Genomic DNA, 16,298 nt, shown 5'->3' with positions numbered 1-16,298 from the left:
TCACACCCAGAGTGTAGGCCAGCAGGGCGTGCTCACGGGTCTGGCCATTCTTGGAGATACCGGCCTCGAACTCACCAACGCCAGCAGCAACGATCAGCACGGCGCAGTCGGCCTGAACAAGGAGAATTTTGTAGTACATACATATTTATACGTAAAGTATGTAGTGATGAGGCGGCAGACAACAGATTAGGTCAAAGGTGTGCCTTTACCTGAGAGGTGCCAGTGATCATGTTCTTGATGAAGTCTCTGTGTCCAGGGGCATCAATGATGGTCACGTAGTACTTGGCGGTCTCAAACTTCCAGAGAGCGATGTCGATGGTGATACCACGCTCACGCTCAGCCTTCAGTTTGTCCAGCACCCAGGCGTACTTGAAGGAGCCCTTGCCCATCTGTTGTGGTTAAAACAAGAAATTAAATGGGACAAAAGTAGGAATCAGTCAGAAAAGTTAAACTGTAGATTTTAAATAAAAGCATGCCTCTCTATAGTGAAAACAGCAAACTTTCCCTTGCATGTGTCCCCTGAAAATTACTTTCCAAAAGACCTAAGAAAACTTTCCAGTTTCCAGAAAATTACAATTAGATTTGTAATATTTAGCTGGACTATTTTATTGAAACTAATGTGTAACCTGTCATCTTTTGTTCAAACAATTTTTAAATATATATATCACTGTAAATACCATGTATACAGTTCAGTTCATCCTTTAGGTTGCCTTTTGGTAACCATATCATATCACTATTCTCATTTAAGATACCTTAGCTTTTTTAGACCCTTTTTTCACTAAGCAAAATATGCCAAATTGCTAAATACTTTAGTGATAGTTTGCCTAAAATCTCCTGTTCCTAAAAGTTCCTGATTCACATTTTGAAATATCAAAGCAAATAATTGGACTTGGAAGCACATACTGTACATTTAAATTATCATTTGCTTGAAGCTGTTAATCATTTTTCTTTCCTATGTGCATATTTTAAAATATAGGGTTTTGTGGATTAAATTCAGATATCAACTTTGTGTTTATATAGGCTTTAAACTATGTAATTATGAGTCAAAATGTGTGTGTCAAAATGTGTGTATATTCTTGCATATGGATTTCTACTATAAATACTAATATAAATACTCGTTATAAGTGGAAATAATTTCATAATTGAGCGTTTGTGGCTTATTTTCCACTTTTGTACTAGCTATATGAATCCCTAACAAATTGAATTCTAACTAATGTAAGTTAGATAGATTTGACCAGGGATATTTTCAGTGTTGTTGCAGCTACAGGGACAGTACGTGTCTTTTAACAGTAGGTGGCAGTTTTAACTAAGTAATGAGCGGTTTCATCCACCGCACCGTCCCGTTTCCCACATATCTAGTCTTTGACCTTTATGGTCTCATACATTTGTCTCCATGGCTGTAATTCTTATTTAATGACTTATATAGAGGCTGATATCTCAAACCGACCTCGGCGGCTTCCTTCTCGAACTTCTCGATGGTTCTCTTGTCGATTCCTCCGCACTTGTAGATCAGATGGCCGGTGGTGGTGGACTTGCCGGAGTCGACATGGCCAATGACCACGATGTTGATGTGGATCTTTTCCTTTCCCATTTTGATGCACTGGTTCTAAACATGGGGAGCAGTTATATTTACTCTAACATGAAATATTTTAGGTTTAAACTCATCTCCGAAATGGAGTGAGCACACCGGGAGGTCATTGTGACTTTAGCTAACGTCAGTTAGCGAGCTGCTGGTCGTTACATTACGTTAATCTGATTAAGGAATACCATGGAGAGTGGTTCCAGTGACATTAAAGTAAAACATGTAGTTTAAATTTAAACGTCTAAAAAGACCACTAAATCCCCCCAAAAGGGACCACTAAATCAGCTCCACCTGATTCACTTATTGGAGAAGCAGTTGCCACACTAGTGTAGCTATCATCTTTTTATTGAAACGTGATTTATTGTTTTAACTGCGGCATAAACAGCTGACGTTAGTTTACGTCACGTTATCGAATGTAACTGACGTTATCTGAGTTTTATGCGTCAATACAGATTATCCGACTTCAGTTAACGCTAGACATCCAAGATTGCGAAATTCGCCATAAGGGAAACGCCACCGGAAAGGCGACACTGGTGAGTCACGCGCCATGTGCTCGATAACGGGATGCCGGGCTTCTCGGCCTCCATGTTGCGCCGGCAGCGCAGAGCCGCCATGTTACTGACTGATGCAAGCGCGCAACCGACACCATACAGCCACAGCAGTGTGCGCGTTCACGGAGGCAGACAGAAAGAACTACCATGACTGGCAGAAACACATTTGACAATTAATGTAAAGCTCGATGTTCACAATTAACGTTTTTGTAACGTCAGTGTATTAAAGGCCTGTTAAGACATTGCCAAATAAATCACATGCGATACCAGGTTTGGATGGTAATACAAGATATGAACTAGCATGTTTACTTTTTGTGCACCTCGACATTTAAGGAAAAAAAAAAAAAAAGTCAAGCAGGTTTTGATTTAGTCGTGATGCAGACAGTCTAGTCAAACATGAGTCTCTTTCCTGATCAGAATCCTACCGCAGCTCCTTTGTATTCCCATGCATTTTTATGTAAACACATGCATTTTTTTTTTTTATTAAGAGTTTCTTTAAGATTCAGATAAAAGAATGACTTCACTAACCTGTGCCCAGCAACTAAAGATGTCCTGATTTAGAGTAGAGGGGAAAAAAGGACAGAATGTGAAGAGTCCCGAGTTTTTATACTGAGCCAGAAGAGATGGGGGGGGCTGTGCGTTCTCGTGTTGCTGTCAGACTAGAATAAGGTGTGCCATTGGCTGGGGTGGCATAATTCCTATCGAGGCGATTGGACGATGAGTGCATCACTGGACACAGATAGCATGGTCAAAAACAGCTGCACCACTGTGCGGCTGGTCTGTGACAGCCAAAAACTATACCAACTGCAACACAGTAAAGATAGACAAGCCCATTTCAATTTTTTCAAAGACATTTATTTTATTAGTTACCAGCAGCATTCTTTCCAATTAAATTTGTGGCATTTTAACAACAACATTTCCAACTTAAACTTAACTGAGAAGAGGCACCGTCATGTGATTCAGGTAAGTGACAATGCCACGTAGTTCTTTTTCCTGCGAAAACTTTTGCGATGAGTTTTAATCAGCATAAGCCAGTCCTTAAGTAGAGAGCTCTGCCACAGAGAAGATGATCCAGGGTGAGGGCAAGACAGGGGGGAAGGAGTGGCCCGCTGCTGCCGGCACACATCTTGTTGCTGGATGTCCTGCACGGCCATTCATTTCTTCTTCTGGGCCTTCTCTGCAGCCTTGGTTGTCTTTCCGGATACATCCTTGGTCTCAACAGCCTTGATGACACCAACAGCCACTGTCTGCCTCATGTCACGCACGGCAAAACGACCTTGAAGGGTAGAGGTGAGCAGTTAGTTCACCTGATCACCTTTGTATCCATTTATTATCAAGCACTTCTAAATTGTGTATACAGTAGGATTTCATGCACATACCGAGGGGAGGGTAGCTGGAGAAGGACTCCACAACCATTGGCTTCTGTGGGATCAGTTTGACAATGGCGGCATCGCCAGACTTGACAAACTTAGGGGCGTCCTCAAGCTTCTTGCCGGAACGACGGTCAATCTTCTCTATGAGCTCGCTGAACTTGCAGGCAATGTGAGCTGTGTGGCAGTCCAGCACAGGTGCATAACCAGCGTTGATCTGGCCAGGGTGGTTCAGGATGATGACCTGTGGACATTTTGACATTAGAACTCTTTCAAATTGCAACTTGGCCCAAAACAGGAAGCTATTAAATACACAGAATTTATAAAATAAAAATCACAATACCAACCTGGGCGTTGAAGTTGTCAGCTCCCTTGGGTGGGTCGTTCTTGCTGTCGCCAGCCACGTATCCACGACGGATTTCCTTAACAGACACGTTCTTGATGTTGAAGCCGACGTTGTCACCGGGGGCGGCCTCGGCCAGAGACTCGTGGTGCATCTCCACAGACTTCACCTCAGTGGTCAGGTTGCAGGGAGCAAAGGTGACGACCATACCGGGCTTCAGGAGACCGGTCTCAACACGGCCGACTGGTACAGTTCCAATACCTGAGAAAAACAGTTTTTTAATACTCAATAACCGGACAATTGAAAAGCTCTAGTTTATTCCATTTACTACAAAACATTGAATTTAGTACACAAGTTCAGTTTTTACCGCCGATTTTGTAGACATCCTGCAGGGGCAGACGGAGGGGCTTGTCGGTGGGGCGGGCTGGGGGCAGGATGGCATCCAGAGCCTCCAGCAGTGTGGTTCCGCTGGCATTACCCTCCTTGCGCTCAACTTTCCATCCCTTGAACCAGCCCATCTACAGACCGAATCAAAGAGAGAAGTTACTCGGTTGTCAGATTAAAGTAGTCCATGTTCTCAACCATCTGGTCAACACTAGTTAAGCACCACAAGGTTTCCTCACCTTCTCACTAGTCTCCAGCATGTTGTCTCCGTGCCACCCAGAGATGGGGACAAAGGCAACAGTGGCGGGGTTGTAGCCGATCTTCTTGATGTAGGTGCTCACTTCCTTGGTGATTTCCTCAAAACGGGCCTGGCTGTAAGGGGGCTCGGTGGAGTCCATCTTGTTGACTCCAACGATGAGCTGCTTCACACCGAGGGTGAAGGCCAGCAGGGCGTGCTCACGGGTCTGGCCGTTCTTGGAGATACCGGCCTCAAACTCACCAACGCCAGCAGCAACAATCAGCACGGCGCAGTCAGCCTGAAAGTTATTAAGTAGTAGTGGTAAGTTAGTACACTAACAAGATCCAAATGGTGGTCAAACTTTAGTCTAGCCATGTCTTAACATGATAACTTACCTGAGAGGTACCAGTGATCATGTTTTTGATGAAGTCTCTGTGTCCAGGGGCATCAATGATGGTCACGTAGTACTTGCCGGTCTCAAACTTCCAGAGAGCGATGTCGATGGTGATACCACGCTCACGCTCAGCCTTCAGTTTGTCCAGCACCCAGGCGTACTTGAAAGAGCCCTTGCCCATCTGGATGGATAAATTGGGTACATCTGATTAATGTTTTGCTTCTATAAACCGTCAGAAGCAAAAGGGATGTAGCTATAAGCTTGCAGAAAACCCAAACACAAAAGCCATTTATATGCATTTTAGAATGTACATATTTACTAGTCAAGGTCAATTAAAATACCTAATCAAATACGGACTAGCTATTACTTTACATAACATGTTACATTTCATTACAGTAGAAAATTATATTTTAATTATTTAATAAAACGTTGTCTTTGTACACTGTAATAGGCCTCTACTGAAGTGCACAGTCACCATTGACGTTTAGCCACACCCCTGCGTGCGCGCACACGCTTCCTCAATCTAGTGCCCGGCAGCAGGGCTCAGAGTGGGCACGCCGACGCCGCCATTTTGGCTAATGAATGTACAGAAAGATGAAGCGAAGAACACAAAACAATGTAACCGCTGCTCACCTCGGCGGCTTCCTTCTCGAACTTCTCGATGGTTCTCTTGTCGATTCCTCCGCACTTGTAGATCAGATGACCGGTGGAGGTGGACTTGCCGGAGTCGACATGGCCAATGACCACGATGTTGATGTGGATCTTTTCCTTTCCCATTGTTGTAGTTTCTGTCACATACAACAACAAAAAAACGACGTCTTAGTTAGCTTTCGTTAAAAACCCTGCCATTATTAGGTCAACATTTGAGTTCTGTATTTAACTATATATCGCGCGGTAACGTTAGCTAATTGAACTAGCTTTGCGATATGGGGCCTAGCTTAATATGAACATTGGTTATCACAATAGCTCGTGCTAAGTGACTGAACCAGCCACAAAATGTTCACATTTCTAAATTATATTGCTAATTAACCCATATTACTAGCTAGTTAGCTAACCAACACTCGGTAACGTTCCGGTATCGGATCAGCTAACGTTAGCCATGCTAATCTTAAAAGGCTGCTGCTGCTGCTGCTAGGCCTCACTCGGCCAAAAGCCAGAGACACGTGTTACTCCATGGGCCACGTCGGATAAAGTTACAAAGACTGCCAAATATTCAGGAGCTATTTCGTCCAACACCTGTCACTGGATAGTATTTACAGTCACAAAGAGGCGATAGAATGACCGCCAGGCTAGCATCCCTGTCTCTCTGCTGTCCAGCATCCTTTGTTCCTTACAACATTTTCTCCTCCATTAACCCGCGTTATCGAAAACTTAACTAAAATACGAATTTAACAAACTCACGACACCTAACTACATCAGGCGGGTTAGACAAATTACCGGTACAAGTTATAGCATTACTTTAATGTTAAACCAATTCCTTAATAAGCCACAGGTTTGTAAAGTTTACGTTACATAACGTTAACCGATGATGCAAAGTTGTGGATAATAAAACAAAAGTTGTAATGTAACTCTCGGCTAAATGTTACGAAACATTTAACGACCTGGTCCGTGCTCCACCGCCCCACCGCCCCGAATCAAAGTTGAACTTACCGGTGTTTCTGGGTTTTCACGGCCAAAGCTGCTGCCCCTAGCCAGGTAACAGAAAGAGGAAGTCCTGGGTCGGAGTGGGGGTTTTATACCGAATGGGAGGCGGCCTGACTTCCCGTCGGCCTCCCCGGTGCAGACCCTGCAAATCACACACATTCCTGCAAAAACGTCAGCACGCCACCGGATGAACCGCCTGAAACATGTATGATGCTTCACATTGTTTCACGCCCACGGCCACGCCAGGGACTGTGCATTGTGGTTTAAGATTGAAACTAACAACAGGGACACTCTTATGGTGTTGATAACAATATCAATTATACAGAAACAGGGTGTTAAAGCACACAATGGATCGCGTTGCTGAGCGGTTTTATTCTTGATTGAACCGAAACCTCCTCGACATTCATCGATCTGCTGGTCGATTTAGATAAAGATACTTTTTTTTATCCAGAAGGAAATTAAGTTGTTTTTTGTTAAAACAAAGTTGTGTTTCGTATGAAACAAAAAATATATTAAATATTCCTTGATATGACTTATTTTTTAGCCATTGACAAACTATAAATTATGTCATGCTGAAGACATTAAAAAGCATCCACTTAAGATTAGTACCATCCACATTCCAAGTGTTGGGGATAATGAAATGTGAAATGTAATTTAACAAGATTCTCCATCATAACTGGATACAGCTTCACCCAGTTATTATTACGACAAATGTTTCATTGGAAAAATGTTAGGACAGTGTGTATTTCAAACTGAAAATTTCAAAAACAAATGCAAAGACACACAAACACAATGGTTTTTTTTTTAATAATATGTTATGACAACATTAATAAAAGTTATTCAGCGATTATATATTCATCATTCACAGGTTGTATGTTTGGTTGTGTAAACAACATATAGATAGATGAATCTCTGCACACAAGTGGATTTTCTTTTATAATTTATTAAAAACCAAAAATCACTATTTACAGATCCACCACGAAGCTCTCCCCCTGGAAGCCCTCACACCCGCCCTCTGGTAATATTGGGACGACTCATCAGCTTAAAAAGATTATCTCAGTCGGACATTTGCATTCACACAGAGCCCAGACCCTGGAAAGATGAACTCAGGCTGTTTTTTAAGACACCTTATCTTGCTGGTCGTTTACATTTACAACAGACGCGTATACACACAAGTGGTTGATTAAATTAAATATGATGTTCTCAGGGGGAAGTGTATTTCAGGGCCAGCTGCTTAACAACCAAAAACAAAGTGGAAAATAAGTATCAACAACCACAAAAACGTGATATCCTTAAGTTGCTTTGTTAACTTTGCTGTGATTTTTATCAGAGTATTCTCCTTTGATCTGTTTTACACCTATACAATGGGGAAGGTGTCTGATTAATTAAAATATCTGCGTTATCTGGGGTAAATTTACACAATCTCACCCATATTCACATTTTAAAGCTACCCACTGCATCCTGTAAATGTGAGTTATGAATTAGACTGGGTAAAGGTCTGTTTTGTCACTCGGATGCTACTTGGGGGTCGAGAGGTCAGATTCTGCCTCTTCTTCCATCAATGTGGCATGTTGCTCAGTAAAGAGGCAGCTGGCATCCCCTGACACACACACACGCACGCACACATGCACGCACACACACGCACACACACCCTCGGCTTTCCCTGCAGTTCAGGTAACAGCCACTTCAACTTGACAGCTGCTGATTTCACTCAGCGCAGAGAAGAGAGGAGGAAGGAAAGAGAGGCAAGCCGGGGAGACACGGGGGGGAGAGGGAGTGTAGAGGATGACTGAGGGGCAGAAAGAGAGTAGAGTCATAAAGAGTGAGTTTAAAATGTGTGTTGTTTTCTTTGCTGGAGTCATAGACGGAACATTCATCATTAATTAGTTATTGTAAAAAAGTATTGTTAACAAATCCCTGTTAACTGTCAGATTAATGCAGTGCTTTTGTATTGTTGTTAACAAACAGGTTCTGCTGTGTTTTACGTAATTCCCATTATATAACCCATCTGATTGAGCCACGCCTTTCATTTATTAACTTAGGCCTATCTCACGAAGCTTGATGTACTTTTAAATGTCGTCTGACTGCAACAGTCGCCACAATGTTGAGCAGCTGCTATTCCAAACCAAAAGGCTTAAACATAAGGTCTGAGCCAGAGAGCCTGAGACAGCTTTCCTGACGTTTGATTTCACTTTGGAAGGCCAGATAAGAAATACATTTTTTAACATAAATGTGTAACTTTCTCTCAGTTGTAGGCTTCATGGGATATGATTGGTTCTGTCAACTTAGAGAAGTAAACCAGCCAAATATTACAGTGACAGCGCTCTCAGTCTCTCGGTCAATTGGTTTGAAACAGATAAGTTGCAGAAAATAGAAAAGCTAAAGTACAAATAGCCTACCTCAAAAATGGTACTGAAGTACTGTACTTTACCATACACAAATACACAATCCAATAAGAAACCAAACAAAGTAAAGCTGAGGGACGATGTTATTAGTTTTACAGGTATACTGCATGGTGATGAAGTGTTGTGACACTTTTGGAAAGTCAAAGGAGCAACAAAGTCATGAGGGTTCATCCTCTGGAAATCATGAGTGTGCCATTAAATAATTGTTGAGATATTTGAGTCTGGACAACTGACCAACACTGGCATCCCCAGAGGGCTACGCTGCTAGCATGGCTAAAAACACACCGCTCGGTTCATGAAGCCTTGAATCATCTAATAACTGCACAGAGCAAAGTATAACAGCTGTGCTCCTATTTTCTACACTCAGTACAACAGGGTGTGTGTGAGTGTGTACGCGTGCAAGTGTGTGTGTCAGTGTATGAAAGGGAGAATATGATTCAACAGGCAACACGTCAGTAATGAGTCATCGGTATGAGTGGTGGTTATAGCAACGAGAGATGTGAACATATAACAAGACCGAGAAAAAGCCATTCTTTGTTAGAACAGACAGACAGATAGATAGATAGATAGATAGATAGATAGATAGATAGATATAGATAGATTAGTAGATAGATAGATAGATGATAGATAGATAGATAGACAGACAGACAGACAGACAGACAGACAGACAGACAGATAGATAGATAGATAGATAGATAGATAGATAGAAATGGATGGGGGTGGATGACAGATGGTTATAGATAGATAGATAGATAGATAGATAGATAGATAGATAGATAGATAGACAGATAGATAGATAGATAGATAGATAGAAATATAAATCACATTGCTGCTGGTGTTTTTTTATGTATAATTATAGGATGACAATGACTTTAACTTGCATTAGGGCTTACTTGTTTGTTTGTCTTTTTCTTCTCTTACGTTATTTATTGTGACCATTGTGCACCAGAATACCAAGTCTTTATTCCTTGAATCTGAAAACCTAATTGGCAATAATCATGTTTCTGATTATATGGCAAACAATAAATATGTTAAAAGTGTCTTCCACTTAGCCAAAACAGCATTGAGATCAACCAAGGTTTGATATGGGTTGATATGGCCAGGCTTATGCCAGAGGTGTTGGATGGGTGGGGTTGATTTCAGGTAAATGTACTGGTTAAGCATGTGTTCATCAAACTGGGGAAAATCATTTCTTCATGTACTGAGCTGAAATGTTGAAAAAGGGAAAGGGAGAAACAAACTGTTGCCACAAAATTGGGCATTTGTGAGCATGTCTGGGGAGCCACAGTATCAGTATGGGGATTTATGAGATGATTTACAGAATAAGAAAGGAGACAAAACCTCTAACAATCATCCAAATTTAAAAGGAAGTCGGTTACAGTCGCATGGCATTAGATACCTCGTTTTAACACTCTTTAGGAAATCTACTCATTACATTAAAATGTGATGAGGAGTCCCAAGTACAGTTGCATTTTAAGAGGTCATGAGGCTGGGAATAATAACTTTGGCCAAATAGTATAGAATAAACAGACAATATTTTACCTTGTACATTAAATAGACATGCTAACCAACACATTATGGAGTCTGGTTAAAACCAGTTTTGTTGTGGGCAGCAGTTTCAACTGATCCTTCAGATTTGTCTTTATCTGCCAGTTTTTAAGAAATGGGACTCGGTTTCTGTGTGGGTGCAGGGAAAAACAGGCTCTAAGTGATTCTGATCAAAGCCAACATTCAGAAAATCCCACGGCTCCATTCATGTGCATACATACAGTCAAGAGTTTTAGGCAACTGAATCTAAATAGCAGTGTATGGCTCAGATTGTATCTGGGGCAGGGGACAGGTAATGCAAATAGATCACATTTACAACACAACAGTTTCACATCTCCTGCAGTCTGCTAACCCCCGCTTCACACTTGAAAACTAAGTATTCCCTTTTGGTGTCCAGGCTAGCGTTTCACACCCTGGGTGTTAAGGAGAAGTGTTTATGCGCAGCCTGCAGGGTAGCTATGTGAATAAACTCTTGGCTTCTACTTTAGGAGCAGCAGGGAATATCACTGGCTATGATTACCTGTTGCTTCTTCCATTGTGGTTTTATACCCATGTGCAGATTCTGGATCTGTAACGTAGCTGTTGTGGATGTGTAAAGCTGTTAAAAATATCATATGTGTTATTGGGCTAAATAAAACCTTTTGTCAATAATTAAGTGTATGTTTTTCTGTTCCAGATGCTTGGTAAATGGCAGTTGCATTGACATTTGAGCCTTTAAACTGGTGGAAATCCCATAAAATGTAAAAAATAAAATTGTAAATCTTAAGGTAAACAAATGTGCATCCTGATTTCCAACAAAATTGGTGAGGTTTCTGGTTCAGTATTTTATATGAGCTATGAATGTGTCATTATTAAAAATCAAACTGGTCTTCTTCTCGTCTTTTTCCGCTTATGTAGGCTACAGGTCTGTGGGACAGCAAAAACACAGGAGAAAATTGACAAGACTCCCATGTGATTAAAAAACTTAACTGAATAAAACATTTAAATAAGAGGAACAATTAGACTGAATTTACCAGGGTCAGAGACATGATACTTATATTGCAGGAACTAAAATGGTCAATAAAACCTGTCTCAGCACTGCTGTGCTGAAAGAACAGATAAGCTCCCCTGCAGCCAGTGTCTTTCAAGAAACGTGTTCGTGTACTCCTGACTTTGGAGTTGTGTTGGTGACTATTTGTGAATTTGAAATGTGAAACCGATAAATAAATGTACTACTTGTGAGACAACAGTACTAATACATGCTACAGACTAGGACTGTGTCAACTTTCTTTTCATTGAACCAAACAAATGCAATTAAATATGACCACCACATAGGCTACACATAAATAAAGACATTGGGGGTAAATTAATTTTTTATTTGCAGAACAAAGGCTCCACATGTATGTATAGTTTTTCTACGCATTAATAATGCATTTATTCGTAGGATAAAGAAGGCATGCCACCCTGGGAACAAAATACTCGCTTCCAGGACAGTCAAACAACTGCATTACCATGAAAAATGCATAAGCACAATGCTAACATGACCAAAGCTGGCATTATTTTAAGTTGGATATAAGGTTTTAAAACGCCAAGAAATAAATACACTATGGTCACTGTGTTGTTTTACAGTCGCTAATGGTCAATGATTCACGCCATAACGTCTAAATAAGTAAAAGAGAATAATGTTAAGGCAATCATTTCTCGTGCTATTGAAGCTGCTAAAGTTAGCTATGGTTCGCTGTTGTAAAATGTCTTAACAGTCTTTGGTAAATATCCGAATAAAACCACCAATAAAAACATTAATAAAGCCAGCTTCATGATAAATCGAATATTATACAAGAGGAGTTATTTGACGAGGGGGGTGACGTTTTCATGGCGTAATGGGTAGAAAAGTTTAAAGGAAAGACGTGACGGAAAGGCAGGGCGTCGGGCGACATTTCCCGTTACACCACCAAACCGGTGGACAACGACATCCGGGTCATTCACCGAAAATCTGATGCAAGCATCCGGCAACACCGGTCAACGGGGAAAGGTTTCTGTAACTGTCTATGGGTGAAAGAAGCATAGACAGATAAAGAAAGATGTAGGTCAGAGATTTTACTTTAAGGTCTGTAATACTGGGGAAAAAATAAAGAAAAGACACAATACCACAGTGTAGAATTACTATTTTACAAGTAGGCTAAAGGTTGTTTAAAAATAACATAAGCTTAAGCTTGGGCAGTAAATACACTTAAAGGAGCCAATCAAAAGTTAAATTATTCATTATGCAGTATGGCCAATTTCAGAATCATATATCTGTCGTCAGCATACTCTACAATAATACATTATACCTTATTAGTTGCTTATATTAATACTCAGAATCTGCAAAGTAAGAAGTAACTAATGTTATGAAATTAATGTAGTGGAGTAAAACCTATTGGGTTCCACATTGTAGTAGACTAGAAGTATAAAGTCGAATAAAATGGAAATACTCAAGTAAAGTGGTCCCTTAAAAACCCAAGTTGAGTCCTCCTAAGATTTGTTTTTCTGTGCTAGTGTAATAAAACATTTTATCATATATTTAACAAAATATTCTCTCTACTTAAGAGACGCGGTTGTTTGAGCGGACTGTGCACACAGACTGCCAATCCTCCTCTGACAATGTGAAAGTTCATTCCTGTTCCCATTTTTCTTTCCCACACAATGTTCTCTGGAGGAAAACCCCATTGTCAATTCTAGAAATATGACTTTTGTTGGGCTTTGTAACACAAATGCAAGGTAAAATACATTCATTATGATTTATTATGCCTTTCTTTTGTGTTTCCTCTGTGTGTCCACATTTGATTACTTGATATCGTTTTTGTAAATATCTATAAATATATTTCTGTTCCAGCTAAAAGTGATCTTTAAGGAGAGAAAACCTTGTTGTTCACCATCAGTCGTCATGGTGCAGTAGGCAACGACCCCCTGGTGGCTCGAGTTTGAAATCTCCTGTCAAGTATTAGGGGCAAAATCAGAGTCATATGTTACACCATCTCAGATGTTTCTCTACAGTTTTCACCACATCATTCCATATTTTCAAAGGTTTTCCTTATCTGTTAATAATAATAATAATATATAATATATAATAATGTAGGCTGTAGGCCCATAATGTGAGTAGGCCTACACTTTCTTGATAATACATACATACTTTTTTTTATATAAGCTTTTGAATAAATAGGTTTTACTTGTAAAGAGTGTTTTTAATTTGTGATATTGGTACTTGCAGCTGCTTTGATTAAGAAGTGTTATTCAAAATGTTTATCTCCATTTCAACAGTCCAGAGATCACTGCTACAATTTAGTTTCTTGTGCCATCTAGCTAGCGACAGAAACAAATGGAGTTCCCAGAAACCCTTTGATATAGGTATTTATTGCTGATAGAGTTTAAAATCCAGCGAAAAAAGTCTGTAAATTCAAGTGCTGTGGTAGCAAATCTCCACAGGTGGTTCATGAAACCATCCCTACAGCTCAAGAAGGAGATCTACAACCTCTGCGGACAGTAAACACGGCCTGTGTCACAGGAGGAGTCAAAGAAAATCCTGATCATTGATCTAAACCAGAGATCTTTAAGCGAGGGTCCGGGGCCCCTAGGGGCCCCTCAGAGTTACTTCACGGGGGCCTCCAATTTTCTTTTCAGTACAGACAAATACTTAGTACAGGTGCGTCGGAGGGGGATAACGTACCTATCCCTCTCCAGGATAAGTAAGTGTAGAAACTCCTGCATACTGTCTAATAAACGTAATAGTAGGTGGCGTTTCGGGACTAGACCATCACATCGGGCAAAATAAATGATGAAGGGAGTTTCTTCTTTTCTTTTGAAAGTAAAAATAATATAAATAATGAATCCAATATATTATTAGCAAATATAAATCAGACTATTTGTATTAAGAAGAAGAAAAAAAAAGGCTTACTGGCATATAGGTAAGGTAGTCACGAAGGTAACCATCTACAGATGCAGTTATTCCTAAAGTTATAATGACACATGTATGTTTAACTTTAAGACATAATTTGTAAAATCATACCAACAATAATTTTTATAGGTTAGTTTTCTATGCTAAAAGGTACGTATAAAGGCTTTGGGCCGCCCACATGTTATCGTAGGCCCAGTTAAATATGCAACTTAACTTTATAAAATATGTAGTAGGGGGTCCCTGCTCCGTCCCTCTCTCAGATAAGGGGTCCGTGGCTTAAAAAACACCGAAGACCCCTGATCTACAGGGCTGTCGCTACAATTGAGGACACTGAGGACCTGTCCTTGTAGGTTTTACAATCTGAAAATGATCCAGTTTTTATAAAGAATTGTGAAGGTTATGTGGCGCTTTAGGTTTTTTTTCTCTTTGTGTCACTTTGTTGCTCTGTAAAGCTGAGCGTCACGCACACATACGTTTCCCGTGTTAATTATAGTTGACTGTTAAATTACAACAATCTGCAACAACGCAATAGTCTAAAAAGAAATATAAGCACACAGACTTCCCTATGATGCCACATATTTTAGTTTTACTCAGTAATACAAACTTGATTCTTTTCACAATAAAACACATTGTACAACCGGACACATTTTCAATGCACACAGAATGTAAATTAATTATTGCACTTCTCACATACTGCCTGACTTGTGTTTTCTAATCATTGCGGTTGAAAAAATTATTAAAAACAGATTAAAAACAGTGCAAATCCCCGTATTTCTTAGAAACATTCAAATCCTGGCAGTAAAAGGTGCATTTGGTTTTCTGGATGAAACTGAAACTTAAAAACTCTAAATAATTCTAAATAAAAATTACTAAATGATTGATTGAACTCTCTTAGAAAGACGATTTATTACAATATTGGTACTGTTACCAAATGTAAGGCCTTTGGTGTTTTTTTCAGTCTAGAAGTGGTCAGAAACCAGATAGTTGTAAACGAAGGTGCTGAAGCAAGCAAAGTGGAAGCTGTAAAGCGGTTGGTTCGTTATTATTGGAGACTGGTTCTTTAGACGTATGGTCCCATCTCGTTCACAGCTCAAGGAAAACTTAAAAAACATCAAAAAAGATCATACAAACTGATTGTTTTTCTCTAACCTGGGGTGAAAATATCACTGATTATAATGTAAATATTACTCTAATAAAAAGAGTTGTACCTTAAATTATGTTTCTGTGACCTTTTACAGCAGAAAACAGAGAGAACAGTGCTATTATTCACAATTTACTGATTGGGAAAGGCAGTGAATATCCAGCAGAGGTATTTTTCTACTTTAAAATCGTACTATTAAAAAAGTGCGTAAAATCATTTGCTTTGCTGGAAATATTGTTCAAATGCTTACCCGAGTGTAAACTTTCCAAGATATTATTGATAAAAATGGCGAAGACAATGTGAAAACACAAATTTTAAAATAAGGGCCGCAGATCGGAGTAAAACCCGCGGCTGCTGCATCAAGGAGTAAACCTCTACATATGTGCGCCTGCTCTACCCCGATGCCGCGATGCATACATCAGTTCTGCAGCACGGTGGCCTCACAGCAAGGAGGTACCAGGTTCAAACACTGGCTCAGATAGCTATAAATGGGATTGGGACCGCACTTTGCAAGATCGGATGTTACCGTAGCGACGTTTAATAACAAAGATGTTGCTGACACTTTCCGGTTTGGGTACTTTCATTTTAAGTTTGTTGCTTTCGACACGGCCAGGGCCCAGGAGACGGCTCGCTGATTTCAGATTTATTCAAACTCTTGTTTTACGAGCTGGATAGCAGTTCCGCTCCGTGGTTGTGTGTTATGCTGTTGTTCACCTTTGTAATTTCAGGATTTCCCTATGGTCTCCGCGGTAAATGTCACAACGCTTTGAACTGTGGGTAATTCCCTT

At 40.3% G+C, this 16,298-nt stretch overlaps 2 protein-coding genes across 2 annotated transcripts in view; both read right to left on the bottom strand.

Annotated features, from left to right (window-relative positions):
• The window catches only part of LOC116702028 (elongation factor 1-alpha), an 11,367-nt gene extending 8,612 nt beyond the window's left edge, over positions 1–2,755 (bottom strand). Inside the window, exons 1-4 of the mRNA XM_032536092.1 lie at positions 2,662–2,755; positions 1,448–1,606; positions 210–389; positions 5–112 (exon numbers count right to left, since the gene is read on the bottom strand). Coding sequence (XP_032391983.1) covers positions 5–112; positions 210–389; positions 1,448–1,591 — 432 coding nt within the window. The 5' untranslated portion in view covers positions 1,592–1,606; positions 2,662–2,755. The remainder of the gene's footprint in view (positions 1–4; positions 113–209; positions 390–1,447; positions 1,607–2,661) is intronic.
• A 287-nt stretch (positions 2,756–3,042) lies between these two features.
• On the bottom strand, positions 3,043–6,727 carry LOC116701882 (elongation factor 1-alpha). The gene is made up of 8 exons (XM_032535919.1): positions 6,513–6,727; positions 5,496–5,650; positions 4,864–5,043; positions 4,470–4,766; positions 4,214–4,364; positions 3,851–4,107; positions 3,513–3,747; positions 3,043–3,409 (listed from the first exon to the last, which is right to left on the bottom strand). The coding sequence occupies exons 2-8, from the start codon at positions 5,637–5,639 to the stop codon at positions 3,288–3,290; spliced, it is 1,386 nt and encodes a 461-aa protein (XP_032391810.1). The 5' UTR covers positions 5,640–5,650; positions 6,513–6,727; the 3' UTR covers positions 3,043–3,287.
• Between the last annotated feature and the right edge of the window lie 9,571 nt (positions 6,728–16,298).

This window comes from Etheostoma spectabile, chromosome 14, assembly GCF_008692095.1.
Source record: "Etheostoma spectabile isolate EspeVRDwgs_2016 chromosome 14, UIUC_Espe_1.0, whole genome shotgun sequence".
Lineage (NCBI taxonomy): Eukaryota > Metazoa > Chordata > Actinopteri > Perciformes > Percidae > Etheostoma > Etheostoma spectabile.
Note: the sequence above shows the minus strand (reverse complement) of the source record. Positions and strands in the feature narration are given on the sequence as shown.

Coding starts and splice junctions, on each gene's coding strand:
- LOC116701882 (XM_032535919.1), bottom strand. CDS start 5,639: ATGGGAAAGGAAAAGATCCACATCAACATCGTGGTCATTGGCCATGTC. Junction 4,108..4,213: donor GGATGTCTACAAAATCGGCG/GTAAAAACTGAA, acceptor TGTTTTTCTCAG/GTATTGGAACTGTACCAGTC. Junction 3,748..3,850: donor CTGACAACTTCAACGCCCAG/GTTGGTATTGTG, acceptor AAATGTCCACAG/GTCATCATCCTGAACCACCC.